This window comes from Alosa pseudoharengus, unplaced genomic scaffold (assembly GCF_046254945.1).
Source record: "Alosa pseudoharengus isolate Yale_2024_CS ecotype anadromous, Long Island Sound unplaced genomic scaffold, YU_APseudo_1.1 YU_APseudo_1.1_scf_10, whole genome shotgun sequence".
In the NCBI taxonomy this organism is placed as follows: domain Eukaryota; kingdom Metazoa; phylum Chordata; class Actinopteri; order Clupeiformes; family Clupeidae; genus Alosa; species Alosa pseudoharengus.
This window is the reverse complement of record NW_027468565.1, coordinates 4,285,466-4,301,532: the sequence shown is the minus strand read 5'-3', so window position 1 is coordinate 4,301,532 and position 16,067 is coordinate 4,285,466. Positions and strand designations below refer to the sequence as shown.

Below are 16,067 nucleotides of genomic sequence, written 5' to 3'. Positions count from 1 at the left end.
TTTTTTTTTTTTTTACATTTCTTTTCTGTAGTAATTTTATGTCAATGATTCCAATCCTGGGACACTGAAAGACTGGGCTGCATGAAACGTGATGGGCATCTAGCCCCACAAGGATGACATGGAACCATTGATTTTCGCCCACCCACCGCACCTGATCCCCAAAAGGAGGGTAGGACAGGCACCATTTTCTGTGAATATCTCAAGAACCGCAGGGCCTAGGATGATTTATTGTATGTTGGTCTCAAGGGGCCATCTCAACCCATCCCATAACCATTAATTTGCGGTATAGCGCCATCTAGTTAAAAATGAAAAAGCAAAAATGAGGTGTTGTAATCGCATGTATTTTTGGCTGACATGTTCAAAACTGCACGAAATGTGAAGCGTAAGATCATTATGACACCCTCTAAATGCATGCCAAGTTTCATTGAATTCCGTTCATGGAGTGCCATACAAAAAAATATTTATGTGTACATTTAGTGACTGTACACCAATTGGCCTGTAGATGGTGCTAATTGAGCGAAGGGTTGCTACACGCACACACAATCACACTCATGCGTACACACAAACACGCTCACACATGCAGACACACATACACGCATTAATTAATGTGTAATGCTACTTGGTTTCTGACAGAAATTACGTTTTGTGCCAACATATTGTAGCGAAACAATCACGGCCTTTATTTGGTGAACGGAGGTGCAAATCTCTTTACTTTCTTTGGTTATTATAGTCTACGATTTACTTAACCACAAGTGCATACAAAACGTTTTGCCTTCGCCACATAAATTAAATACATAATTTATATACTATAATGCATTTACCTTCTTATCTAGTATTACTTTTTGCTTCGAATCGCAACATGATTTCCAAGAGGCCTATACAGGCTCATTTGACTTCACTAGACTATTAATGCATTACATCGGATAGCCTATGCACAAATTCATAATTCACTAAATGGACACAGAGAGACCTCCACTATCCAAATTTCGCTATCGTTGCGTATTAGTAGGGCCTAGTTCAACTCCAACGTAGTGCCAATTTAGGTTGAAACTGAACTAAGATGGAACTTAACGTTCAACTTACGTAAAAATTTAATGAATTGTAACTTGTGTAATGGGCTGAGAGGCAGGACTACAGAGCGAGCGAGAGATGCAAGAGTGGAGAACAGCTCATGCGCTTGCTAGAAATTACATTTACATTTACATTTAAAGCAACACCAAAGAGTTTTTGTACCTTAAAATAATGTTTCCAAAATTGTTTCAGTGGTTCATCAACTCGTAACAGGGTGAACGGCACTTCTGCATTCGCTTCGCGGCCCTATCGGCTATAACCGCACTATGTAAGTTTGCCAGATCGAGTAGCGGATCTGTAGTTCGATGGAATGAGACATAAGAAACTACAAATTTGACTTGCATGATGTTGCAATACATCGTACTTTCATAAAATCATGCAACATATTCTACTTTGTCTATGGACGTCGTTATTTGCAAAGCCGTTGCTGGATAAACAAATAGCGTGTGTGCGACAGAGGAAAAGTTCTTTGGTGTTGCTTTAAAGGGCCAGTAAATGACCTCGCGGGCCGGACTTGGCCTGCGGGCCGCCAATTGAATAGCCCTGCCCCTGGCCTACACAATGGCATGGCGAGATTTTTTTTATTTGGCCTTTATCATGTTTTGGAAAAGAGCTCTTCAAATGTTCAACAATAATCGGCAGGGGGCGCCACCTGCACGAACACCTCTCAATTTCCGGGTTCTTCGAACACTGAATCGCAAGCAGGAAGAACTGTGAGTGTTGATCTGGTGTTGATGTCCATCTTTCACTGACCAACATGAAGTTATGAAGACCACTGAACCACAGTTGGGATAGCGACAAATGTAAACCAATACACGCGTTTACAGGTAAAACTGGTTGTTGAGACTGCAACCCGGTTAGCTGCTAGCCTACATTGTGAATCTAATTCATTGTAATGCTAAATCAATAACGCCAGAACATGTTCGTAAACGTTGCAAGGCAACCTGGTAGCTATATCTAGCCCACGTACACCAAACACCTTTATAGGTAATTCAAGCGACTATCTTATTCTAACTAATTAGCTTTGGGTCTAATTTAAATTGTGTAGTTAACGTAGTAGAGGTTGTGTAGAGGTTAACGTTAATGTTATTTGCTTGTTTTTCTTTATCATAGCTTAGCATTCTAGTTACTTCGGAAGTTCCTGACGTTAACCTTGCATCCACAGGCATAGACTTTGACAAAATACAACGGAATTCATGTGGGATCTGTAGGAGAAACCACATGAACGATGAGGAGACTGTCTCGCAAGAAAGCTCTCAACCTGGTGAAAGAACTGGATGCTTTCCCAAAGGTTCCAGAAAGCTATGTGGAGACGAGCGCAAGCGGAGGAACTGGTAAGATGACTTATGTTTACAACATATCATTATTAAATAAATAGATACTACCAGGGTGTATTTGATGTTTATTGCTTATGTAGGCCTAACCTTCAGCCGTTGGAGCCCACTTGAAATCTCATTTTGTGCAGATAACGATGAATGACATGTCCTTGATAGGAGACATCAGCTATAGGGCTAGTGCACACAAGGCATAGCCTGGGTAAAACAAGACCAACCTGTTAGCAAATTCGAATTGGGAGAAGAGTAGGAGAGCCCCTGGAAAGTTGTAGGGGGAAGTTCGGAAAAAAGGGATCATTTTCAGACGGACCTGCAGAGCAAATTCAAACTCTTCACCCAGACTACACTTGGCAGGAAGGAATGGATGTGATGGTGCATTCATTTGCTCAGAAGTATGGCGTGAGGTACTTGTGATAGAAAAACATGCAGCTTTTAAAGGAGAATTCCGGTGTGATATTAACCTAAAGTGTATTGAAACATGATACCGAGTGTGAACGTAGTTTCTTCCAGTAGCAGCAACTGGAATCCATGCATTTCCACGGAATTATTTTTGGAATCTGATCCCTTATCATACCTGTTAATTCTTACTCGTCGCTCGACTTATCGTGACTAAATTCAAGATTCGTTTCAAATGTCAGGGCCCTCGGAAGTCTACCAATGAAGTGTGGAGATACATTGAGCCTCGTAAATGGTGTAAAACAGTGATTTATTTGCATGGCTAGCCCGATGCCGAAGCACCACAATTGAAAAAGCTGTTGGTAGCATCGGCTAACTAGCGCCAGATTTTGGAGTGCAGGGGACAAGCCGAGATGGGCTATGAGACATACGTTCACACTCGGTATCATGTTTCAATACACTTTAGGTCAATATCACACCGGAATTCTCCTTTAACTGAGAAAAAATACAAATAGCCAAGTTCACATTAAAATAGCTTGACATCAAAGTCCACATGGGCTGCAATTGAATTGCAAAGTGACAACAAATACACAAATGGGGAACTCTCTGAGCAAAATCCTCCTCAAGTTTCCCAGGTTTGTTCTTATATGAGGTGGCATTTATGAGGACCATTGCACTGGGATGCAAAATGTTTTGCCCTTTATTCCCAGACCCCATGAATGCACCATTAGTCATTTGGCACTTCTAAGCAGTTGCGTACTAGCCTGACGTAGCCTTAGGCTACTCAATTCTATTAAGAATGTGAGTCTGATACTGCTTGCATTGGGACGTGATTATGACTGTGTTTCAACCGATACAGTGGGGGGGGGATACCTCTGCGCACAATTGGATAGACCTAACCAATCAGAGCAGCGGAATAGCCTACCATGAATCCTGTAGATAGAACAGCCAAAACATCCTTCTTCTCGACAAATGCCTGTTTTCTGTTCATTTTATGTTAAAGTTATGGCGCTGTCAATATATTGTACAACAGGTGGGATAGCAACATCTAAACATCTGGCTTCTCTAGCGACAGGGTTTTTGTTGTAAACAAAATCAATCAAAGCGAACTCAGTTGACATGAATGACGAGGCACCGTTGCTTACAACGTTGCTATATGGTTGCTCATCTATCCATCATCGTATAAAGCACACCCAGACAATTGTATTGGTCCGCACAGTTCTCAAGTTTTCATAGAAGCTTTCAAAGTCCAGAACGAATTTCCAGACCTCAAATTTTGTGGGCGGGTTAAATTCGGGCTGGCGCCCCAGTTGTGGCACAACTGGCTGGGGCACCTGCACCGTACGCTGGCGACCCGTGTTCAATTCCCACCCCCGTGGTCCTTTCGGGATCCCACCCCGACTCTCTCTCCCACTCGCTTCCTGTCATTCTCCACTGTCCTGTCACATTAAAGGCATAAAAAAGCCCCCTAAAAGATATATAAAAGATGAAATTCAGGCTGGCTTCCAGGCTAATTGCATACACACCTGGCATTGAAATGTGGTCTAACATGCATAATTGAATCGGATCTCACGGATGGAATTTCAATACGGAGGTTTTGGTGCATGGCTACAAAGCTACCATGAACGGGAAACATGGTTGTTTCCTCCTTCATATGAGGGACCACATAACCTGGGACCACAGGCTGTTCAATGGGACAACTCGAAAGTTGTTTTTTTTTCCCTTATCTTTAGGGTTGGGCACCGAAACACGGTTCTAATATGGCACCGGTGCCGACGCAAACGGTAGTAACTGCATCGAATAACAGCGTGGATTTCGGTGCCTCATTTTGGTTTTATTTTTTTATATGAGGCATCACTGCATTTTATGCGCCATCTCTAACGTCTTGCTCTGATAGCAACACATAAACACTGGATGTAAACCAGAGGGGTGCACCCCAGGCGAGTGGACAGTGTTTGACAGCTTGCGTGAGCCCAAGTAGCTTACTTTAAAGCGATATCGCAAGCTCCTTTCAATATCTAGCAGTGGGCCTAACTACACACAAGCAAAAGGCTATGAAACAACATTAACAGTAGCCTATACACATTATCCTTGCTAATGCAACTGGCATTTATTTGAAATGTTATCAGCATAAGGTGAAAACTTTATTTCACGGTGTGTTCTAAACAACATAATGGCATATTAAACTTTCATCTGCATGAGGCCCATGAAGATCATGTTAAAGTTGGCTGGCAAAAACATAAAGGTTACATACCTGATGTCACTGAGATGTCTAAGGTCCATGACCTGGCAGTTTTATGGCAAGCGGTTTTAACATAGCCTACCTATGGCAAACCCCCTACACTGGGTAAACTTGAAAGCAGAGCTTAGCCTACCGTTATGTGTGCATGCATGGCAAGTTGTTTTAACATTTAAATGTATTATTCGTAGGAGCAATGAGATATTGATAGTAAATTGAATATAACAGATCAATTTCATGTTCAAATGTGTCTTATAAAAAAAAAAAGCAATTCATGCTTTAGACCATTTTAATTTAAAACATTTTAAAAAACAAAGTACCGGTTCAAGCACCGTTTCGGCACCGGCATCGTTTTAAAAGTATCGATTTAGCACCTGTATCGGATAAAACCCAAATGATACCCAACCCTAACAAAGATGCACCAGAAAAATAATAAATTGGGTAAAAGCCAACCCTTCTGGATATGGACCACTCCATATCATCCAGGGAACCATGAATTCTCAGGCCTATCAATAAATTCTTGATCTGAACCTCATGTCAGTCAGGGAGATGAAGCTAGGGAGGAAATAGATTAGGAACAGGACAATGACCCTATAAGCATTCAAGCAAAATGACCAAGGAATGGCTTAAGATAAAGAGAATTCATACTCTGGATTGGCCTAGTCAAAGTCCAGACCTCAATTCAATAGAAATGTTTTGGCTAGAAGCGGGCAGTACATGCCAGTTGACCCTCCAACCTCTCTCAACTGGCTTAGTTCTGCAAGGAGGAGTATGCAAAATCCACAGAACCAGATGTGAGACACTAGTTAATGGGCACAGAAGACGTTTGGTTGAAGTAGTGGTTGCAAAAGGAGGTGCTATAGGAAATTAACTACATGGGTTCACACATAATTTTGCAAATGTCATATTTTTGTAAAGTTTTTGTAAACTAAACCACTTTTGGTGAATATATAATGAAACTATATAACTTTCTTGTTTCTGTCTTTTATTTGGAAGGACAGCTTTGCAAATTGAGGTTTGGATGTGCATTAAATAAGGTTATTTAGATTTTGACCACTGACCATATCTGAGGGTTCACAAACTTTCAAGCAGCACTGTAGTAGGTCATGGAAATTCAGTTTTTTTGTCAGGGAAAAGTCATGGAATTTTACATTTGACTTAGAGTGGGAGCCCTGGTTATGTTAGCAAGCGAACCACCCACAACTGCCCACAGTGCTGGTTGCTGGCTAAGTGTTGATTTCAAAACATTACTGACAAATACACACTGTACAATCTGATACACATTAGATATATAGGCCCTGTACATCTAGGTATATATTGCACAGCAACTTACATTAGCTTTCTCTATTTTCAGTGTCATTGATTGCATTCACGGCCATGGCTCTCTTGGCATTCTTCGAATTTTTTGTGTATCGGGATACATGGATGTCCTATGAATATGAAGTCGATAAGGATTTTACAAGGTAAAATATATCAGCCATGTATAGTATACAGTTGAAAAACATGCAATATTCTGTTTAACATGTATAACAAAATATGTTTTACATATATTTGTGATCGATAATGTCTTGAATAAAGTTTGGATAAAGACGTATCTTGTTTTCCCACCTTTTCTCTCTTTCAGTAAATTACGAATAAATATAGATGTTACCGTTGCCATGAGGTGTCAATGTAAGTTCCACCACCAGTACCAAAAACGTGTATACTCGTACAATGTTACTGAAATGTACATTGTACAATGTAAATTGGACTTTTTTAACCAGGAGATATTGGCTGCTCTGTAGTTGTAGGTGCAGATGTTTTGGATTTGGCTGAGACAATGGTAGCATCTGATGGTCTTCAGTATGAACCAGTGAGTATTGATGGAGAAAGCGTTTGTTGTCATTAATGCATCCAACTTATTAATTCCGCCTAATAATTATTCCACTATCCCTTTGTATTTTAAAACTATTTAGGTTGTTTTTGAGCTGACCCCCCAACAAAGGATCTGGCACAGGTAAAAATGCACTTTCTATCTAGACTGAGTACAGGGACGTCAATCTGTCTGTTCTTTAGGTATCTGTTGAACCATTTATCTGACTGACTTCACATTTGGCAGGTGTCTTGCTAAAGGTCTTTTATTTCACCCCCTTTTCCACAATTCTAAATAGTTTCTTGAGGTCTTGCGTATGCGTCTTTGCAACAAACTATAAATATAACTCAATACAATATAGAGGGAATGCACCGACAGCAGTCTGTAGAAAGAGAGAGGGGGGAACACAGTGTTCCTACCCGAACAGCAACTTCCTAAGACTATTTTACAAGCGATAAGACCTGGTCAGAGTGCAGCAGAAGTGCTGTTCGCCCTATTAAGAGTTTATGTGCCATGTAGCACCCACTAACGTAATAACTTCCCACCAATGTAATAAACCGTCTAAGTAATAAAAATATGCACATTTTCAATTTCAATTCAATTTCAATTTCAATTTAATTTCACTTATAGTGCGCCAAAACATTACACATGTCTCATGGCACTTTACAGAATGTTAGACAATCAGAGAAAAGAAAAGTTTTAAAATGGTTTTAAACCCACCAACGTAATAATTTCCCACAAACTTAATAATTTCCCACCAAAGTAATAAACCAATAATTATTACTTTTGCCAGAAGTTATTACGTTGGTGGGAAAATTTAAAAAAGTTATTTCTACCTTTACTTATTATTAATCACCTTTACTAGGAGCCAAGCAAAGCTACATGGACAGGTCCCTGACTCTTAATGCAAAGTTGCTTTGGCATTCATTATGTTTTTGGGTACACAGCTTTATGGTCATGAGATTGGTTTAGATGCAGACAATTGTTGACAACTATATCCTTACAACTGATAATATAACTGCATTTCGTTGTCTAACTGCATTTCGTTGTCTTTGTACCTGTACTCTGCACAATGACAATAAAGTTTAATCTAATCTAATCTAATCTACTTAAACAGACATCATTACACTTTTAAGGTAAAAAAAAAAAATCTTTAGGGGGCCTTTAATAAAACATCTGTGTCATACTTTGGAAGAGGCACAACAACACCGTTTCAACCCTGTCTGAAAAGCCCTGTTCTGTTGCATGATTGCTTTGCTTCGACATATTGGTGACTGGTCTCAATCTTGTGGGATAAAACTTTTGTTCAGTCGTAAATGCTAAGTGGAAACTTATTCCAGATACATACAATTGAGGGTTTTATTCAACAAGCTGCACAATTCTGTCACATTGTGCAAGAAGTACTGTACAGCTCACTGAATCACATGTTTCCATACCTATACCAATAAACAAATGACTGGATTCTGTTATTTCAGTGTTTTTGCATTGCTAGCCATCCCAGATACCTAAAATGTAATGATATAGGACCTTTTAAAATAACCATTTATTTGTTCTAAAATTCTGAAGTTTCTTGAGCTGGTGTGTTAAATACAGAATTGAAATCAACGAACAGGACATGAAGTTGTTTGGTGTCTGGAGATGATGAAGGAGGGTGTGGACATACTTTCCTGTCATTTATAGATAAATTACAACCCATTAGTTGAAAATACATAATTATGTTTACAGTGATATATAAGAGGGGATTTTACTCAAAGTGGTGAAGTCCTGATTGCTCTGTCCCTCCTGGGATTTCCTAACCCGACTCTCGCCAGATGAATTTCGTTCCGCCTAGCTCCACTCATCCATCCAAATGCTTGCATATGATTGAATAAGCCACTTGTCCGTCATCTATTGACGTGCTACTTCAACCACTCACATCGAAGGCAACCCGTGACGCTGATAATAGTCTCACAGTCGCTTCTACGCTATGTCACATCTATGAAACTCCCGCCCTGCGTCCTGATTGGCTCTACCATACAAGCTCATGCTGAAATCACTCTCAATGGAAGAGGTCCCAGATGGATGTGAGTGAAGCTAGGCGGAGCTAAGCGGAACGAAATTCATCTGGCGAGAGTCAGGTTAGGGATTTCCACCACTGGCTTGGTTCTATTCACTTGCATTTATATCTGAAACTTTGGAAATTAATGCTAAAGACATTATAAGAGACTTATATATGTGTTCACTGTCTTGGCAATCCACCAAAATGTTAGTAGTATTTCAGAGGAAGCCAACATTGCACTCTTTGATAACAAAAAAGATGGTATTTCTCTGGCACTTCTTGTTGTAGGACTCTGCTGCTCATTCAAAACCGTCTGCGAGAAGAACACGCTCTTCAAGATGTCCTGTTCAAAAGCCTTTTAAAGGGAGGGCCTACGGCACTGCCCCCACGGTCAGTGGTTATTATTGCCTGCTATCTCTAACCTTTCCAACCAAATGGACACACTGCACCCATTTTCACAACCCACACCTTTCATAACAATCATTTCTTGAAACATTTTATAGTATACAATCTGCTGACTGATTGTTTTTAAAAACAAACTAAGCTTTGACTTCTGGTTATTTTTAATAAAGGAATGTTGCACACACCATCATGTGCTAGAAGTAATGCAGAAGAAAGTTTACAGTTGGCATTGGAAACCTTTTTGTTTTCACCCTCAGACAATAGTACATATTTGTTAATATGAAATCTTTATCGGCAATATGCCTAGCCTTTGAATTAGTTTTTAATTTTTCATTACTTTTTCATTTCCTTAGCCACAATGATGTTTTGTATTAGTGCTGTGACATTTCATTTAAATTAAGCAATTTATTTAATTTGGATTGAATTGAATCTGATAATAATTACTCATTAAATGGAAATTGACATTATGCATAATACATCAAAAAATGTAAACATAACCAGGAGTACCCCTGTCACAAAGAGAACCCTTGCACTGTGGTGCAAACTGGGCAACAGGGCAGAGGGAGGCAGAAATCTGGTGTATATGTCCATGGTTATGTTCACATCGATAGCTAAACGTGCCTCAATTCCGATTTGTTATGTTCACATGTAGCACAGATCAGATATGTATTATGAACATGTATATAGCAAACAGGGACACTGGTTGCTATAGGTTATTAGACTATTTTGGGGATGTTTTTATGCCTTTAATCAACAGTGGACAGTGAAGAGAGTGACAGGAAACGGGCAGGAGAGAGAGGCGGTACGAGATCTGGAAATGACCCGGGTCTGGGTCCTCATGGGCATTTGGACCAGAAGGTGGCACAGATGCTGCAGCCTCCTGTGCCACAGTGACCCCCATAAGACAATTCTGATAGACAAAAATATGTCATTAGATACCATGCCTGCCATTTACATGTGTGTGCTTTTGTGTGTCAATCTTGCAATACTGTAAGATATGGTACTCATTTTCATTGAATCTGCCCTTATTTTGTTCATGCTAACTGCATTTCTTTATAGATATGCTTTATCCAATTATATATTTGCATCTAACATACTGTTTTCATTTCTGTCTCTCTCTCTCAAGTGAAGTGGATCCTAATCAGTCCCCAAATGCATGTAGGATACATGGACACCTTTATGTCAATAAAGTTGCTGGGAACTTCCACATCACTGTTGGCAAGTATGTTTAATTGTTGAGACGTTGAGTTAATTGAGAAGAAACAATAAAATTGTAGTATGTCTGTCCTTTTGGATTTCGTCAGTCTAGCTGAAATTAAGTGTTCCGATTCTAACTGTGATTCAGAGTTGTTACACACACCTAACAAATTTGGTGTGCGTAGCTGAAACTATATGCCAACCACAGTATGTCAAAATTGTTCATGTATATCTCACTTCCTAGTGAGTCTAGTTAGCACGCAGAACTTCTCAATTGTAATTGAGAGTTGGTCTGGGAAAGGTTCATTGACTTGCGACTTTCGGAAGGGACATAAGGGGGCGCTAAGACACTAAGTGACACAAGGGGGCACTATGGAGTCAATAGGCCACACCCGGGGCCAAGTCTTTGTCCATGACAGCTTAATCCGGCACCTGTTGTGTGTGCCAAATTTCATGAGTTTTCGCCCATGGGAACCACCTCAAAAAGGCAAAGCGCGGCAGGATACCGCCAACTATAATATTAACAATCCTTACAGAAACAATAGGGCTTTTGCACCACACAACAAGTCATAAGCAAAGCAGGGCTCTCAACTCATACCGTGGAACACATCCCAAAACACGCCACATATGCCTTTTTTATCACGTTAATTTTTAGTCCATGCTTTCTTCCTCCAATGTAGATAATAAGAGTTGAGCTAATGACAGGATCTGTGAATTTTGTTCACGTAATTTACAGACTACGTGAATGAAACCTACAATGTGCATATGCGTTTCAAGACACAACACTCAAAACGAGGGAACAATAAATCAAATGTAGCCTACGCATCACTGTTTTAGGTTACTTATCAACAAATAACCAAACGACTGAAGTCATGGACGAGAAGCAGAGCCCTTGGGAACATTCCCGGTGGTCCTTAACGTTTTGGGCCAGTCTGAATATTGTGAGCTTAAATATATTGTTTTAGACATTCATTTGCTGCGCCCTCACGGCACTTCAGCAGCCTGGGCTGTGCAGTCGCAGAGTTCTTGTCTATGTCGCAGCCCCTCTTGCACTCTCTCCAAATATTAACCAAGTAGCAAGCACAAAATCTGCACAAAAAGTCGCCAGCAGTAATTTAGGGGAGTGAACCTGGAGGAAGAATTTAGGTCACCCAAATAGCAAGTCCAATATCTTTGGGGAGGGGAAAGATTTGTGTATATAAAATTAATTAATAATTGTGATAAATAATCATGATCTCAATATAGATCTGCAAATTCTGATACAATAAAAAGTAGAGGTGGGACAATATATTGATGTCATAGTATTCTTTCGCAAGGTGTTTGTGATGTATCGTGTGACTGGATATCTCCATATAATTTTTTGAGTGAGTGAATAACGAGTAAATACCAAATGGATATAGTGCATAACGACTGGATAACAAGTGGCTCGCTTTGAGCTAACTAGGTGTGAAAATAACTACTTTAACAAGGGCTCATGTGTTTGCATATGGTTTTATTAGAAAACTTTCAAATGAAAGATTTTGATGTATTTGAAGCCTTTTGTCTTTGCGTCATAGTCAAACCTGCTCCATTAGTGGCATATAGAACTAAGGAGTGCCACTTAAGTACAGTTACAATTTCTCTAGCACCCATGGAAGAATGGTATGTTTAAATTACAGGTGTGATGTCTATCCTTGAACATTTTTCTGTGAAGTCTGTTCTGTATAATTTCACTCTGTCCTGAAATCCCTGTCTTGCCCTCTCCCTGACTGACCACACCAATCTCCACCATCCCTGGTGACTGTCTTTGTCTGGTGTGTTTTTCACTGCCATGTCATGTCTGTTTTGTTTAGAGCTATTCCACATCCCAGAGGACACGCCCATCTGGCTGCTCTCGTCAGCCATGAAAGTAAGCTGGTTTTCTATAGCTATTCATGGATCTGATGACTAGGTTGTTGTAATGATGGCTACATTTATTCATTGAGTTATTCATAGACCAACGTAACTGAACAGCTACACATTTCCATCAGTATGTGTGCTCTGTCAGCACTGAATCCTTAAATGTGGTGAATTTAGCATAGTGCTCTACCATTTTAGCTACCAGAGAGGACACACCTACAGTGCTGCTCGAAAGTATGTGAACCCTCAGACATGTCAGTTGTTTTTTACAAAAACAAAATGAAATAACCTTATTTAATGCACATCCAAACCCCAATTTGTAAAGCTGACTTTCCAAATAATAGACAGAAACAAAATAAAGTTATATATTTTCATTACCTATTCAACAAAAGTGGTTAAGATACCAAAAACTCAAAAGTATTTTGTACTTTTGTACATACATTAATTCCATGTTTCATGATTTTTTTGGCTTCTCACACAATTCCCTCTAAACAAGTCCATGCATTTGATAAATTAATATACACACCTGACAATTCATATTTAAAAGAGATAAGAAAATCATGATAAAATAACAGACAACTCCAAACTGTTCAATGGGTTCACATACTTTCAAGCAGCACTGTATAACTTTTGACTGACTGTTTGTTAATGAAATTTAAACTTTGTTTGTTCAGCTTATAACTTCTCCCACCGAATTGATCATCTGTCCTTTGGGGAGGAAATCCCAGGTGTCATAAATCCACTGGATGGCACAGAGAAAGTGTGCACTGACCGTATGTATAAACTGACAGCTGAGGTTCACAAATGCTCCTTATGTGTGTGTGTGTATTTATATTAATATATGATGTTCTCAATCTCTGCCCACCTTACAGATAATCAGATGTTCCAGTATTTCATCACCATTGTGCCCACTAAGCTGAAAACCTACAAGATATCAGCAGAAACTCACCAGTACTCTGTCACAGAGAGGGTAGGTAGACAAAAAACTAGGAACATTTCTTCATTTATGGTTATGGCTCTTAGCAGATGCTTTTGTCAAACGTAATTTACAAGAATAAGTCAAAAGTAATTAGTCATATAGCCCACAATGGTAATAGTATCAAAATAATAATAGCAAATCATCATAATAACCATTACTATAAACATATAAATGTTGACTCTGCAAGAAGAATGAATCGGTTAGATACATAGTACTGAAACTATCAGTAGAATGAAGAGAATTGGGTAAATCATTCCACCACCAAGGAATCACAGACAAAAAGAGTCTTGACTGACCTATTTATGTTAATGGAAGGCTGACATCATAGACGCCCTTTGGAAGACTACAGTGGGCCAGAGGGGGCATAAAGCTGGATCATAGAATTAAGATAGCAAGGTGCAAATTCAGTGTCAAAATCAAGTGTCCTGTAGGCCAGAGTAAGGCTGCTATAGAGAGTCAATGAAACATAACTAGTTACATGTGTCTTTGGCTGATTAAAGACCAGATGTGCCGTGGCATTTTGAATTCTCTGAAATGGTCTCACTGCACAAGCAGGCAGGCCAACTAACAATGCATTACAATAGGCCAGTTTGAAAAGAACCATGGTCTGCACAGGAAGTTGTGTGGCATATTGTGTAAGATAAGGTCTGAACCTCTGAATATTGCACAGCATGAACCGATATGACTTTGTGACAGGTTACATACACCTAAACAAGTTCCTCTGGGAATACTGAAGGGAGGGATGAGCTGCCTCTCTGGTGTTTTGTTTGCTCCTGGATTCAAATGTAATGTACATTGTTTTGGACTAAAGCTGCTGAGACATTTAAACAGAAACAAATGCAACGTCATGCACAATCGCCGACGGCACATTTGAAGTAAACATTTGCATCAGTATTTGTTGTCCCTGAGGGACTGATCTGCCTGATTGCTTGTATGTGTGAAACATAGGAACGGGTGATAAACCATGCTGCTGGTAGTCATGGTGTTTCTGGAATCTTCATGAAGTATGATATTAGTTCCCTCATGGTTACGGTCACGGAGCAGCACATGCCCCTGTGGCAGTTCCTGGTGCGCCTTTGCGGCATTATTGGAGGCATCTTCTCAACCACAGGTCAGAGTTATTCACAATCTACTGCAGAGCAGTTCACAACTAACTGCTTTATGCTGTATGTACATAAGTAATAAAGCAATCATGGGATATACATTTTCGCCTTCACCTTTCAGGCATGCTCCATGGTCTGGTTGGATTCTGTGTGGACATCGTCTGTTGTCGCTTAAAGCTGGGCGTCTATAAACCCAAAGAGGCAAGTTCAATTGTCAAATGAGAGCCATGAAAGGCCTGGTTTTCCATTACATCACGACAAACCAAACCCTTATACAAATAAAGGTTACTTTTTAAGTATAATAATTAATCCAATTAGTTATTTTCTATATCCAGAGTCAGTTGATTATTTTTCCAAACTGTGAGAGGCATATCATTTTATAAAGCTGAATCGTCAACATGATGAGCATGAAAAGGCCCCTTCGATTTATGTAATTTGTTTGTGCGTGACAAGGATAAGAAATGCTCCAGGCATTCCAATAGGGCTTTTAATTTTTTTTTGTATGCGATTTTGTATGCGATATTTTATACACGTGCGGAAATCTTGTGCCCTGAATATAAACATAAACAAAGGGAACTTCCTGTGCAATCGCTGACTGCACATTTAACAAGTGTGCTAGCCTGCTAGATACCTAGTGCTGAATCTCCATAAAGGAACCTTTTTTTTTAGGTTCAGTAGCTTATCAAAACTTACTTATGGTTCTTCAGTAAGATTGTGTGCTACTGTAACAGACAACAATGTGTCCAGTCATATTTCCACTACTGAGCTTTACTCAACAAAGAATCTTTGCTTCCATACTGTACAATCATCCTCAAGGATTTCGGTCATGAGGATTTCATACATGATCGTCTTTTATTGTCATGGTTAAAACCAATTACAAAAGGACTTGCTTATCAGTGGCACTGTTTTGCTTGTAGTACTTCTGAGACAAAAACAAAGCATTTTGAGCAAGTTATCGACATAATTATGGTTTTGAAAATGTGAAGGATGTAAAGAATGATTCAAGATATGCACCAAGGCATCTGAGGAAAAACTAAAATAGCTTATCTCTTCTCATTTTTTAGGTTGGTATTCTTGATGGACACAGCAGCCAAACACCATTACTTACAGATACCAATGAACAGGAGTAAGCTGGCTCATTTGTGGTGGTCTTGTTCCTGAACTGTGTGGCGGCCTACTAGGGTTCACTGCATCCACCTTCACCTGATTTGGTGAAATAAACAGCATTTACAGGGATACACATCCCAATTGAAGACTTTTCACTCCAATAAACTACATAAGGACCCTATTCAAGAGTCACTCAAATTATGTTAATATTAATTTGGTGACATTGGGCTTTTATTGTTTTGTCATCTATGGATTGTGAACATACCTGCTTAACATAGCATCCATTTTCACATGATGAGCATGTAGTGATTATGTGCAAGGCACAAAAGAAATAGAAGCATACTGTATAGCTTGGAAGTGGTTCCGAGTCCTCTTTCAAATGAACTCATAATGTAAATACAAAAATTCCATTTTGGTTTGGTCCACTTTCTGGTCCCCTTTTAGTGGACAGAGTTTGGTTCTTTTAAAAGG

The 16,067-nt window shown here is 39.5% G+C and overlaps 1 protein-coding gene across 2 annotated transcripts; it reads left to right on the top strand.

The window, feature by feature from the left end:
- The first annotated feature begins 1,761 nt into the window (after window positions 1-1,761).
- ergic2 (ERGIC and golgi 2) lies at window positions 1,762-15,777 on the top strand. Of its 2 annotated transcripts, none has more exons than XM_076303298.1 (14): window positions 1,762-1,898; window positions 2,237-2,405; window positions 6,395-6,503; window positions 6,665-6,711; window positions 6,825-6,892; window positions 6,996-7,036; window positions 9,219-9,320; window positions 10,459-10,554; window positions 12,362-12,417; window positions 13,082-13,180; window positions 13,280-13,377; window positions 14,335-14,497; window positions 14,611-14,690; window positions 15,554-15,777. In XM_076303298.1, exons 2-14 carry the CDS (start codon window positions 2,300-2,302, stop codon window positions 15,617-15,619), a joined length of 1,131 nt encoding a protein of 376 aa, XP_076159413.1. In that variant the 5' UTR covers window positions 1,762-1,898; window positions 2,237-2,299; the 3' UTR covers window positions 15,620-15,777. The 2 variants fall into 2 exon arrangements, with proteins under 2 accessions (XP_076159413.1, XP_076159422.1); XM_076303307.1 differs by lacking the exon at window positions 1,762-1,898 and adding an exon at window positions 1,918-2,058.
- Window positions 15,778-16,067: the final 290 nt, after the last annotated feature.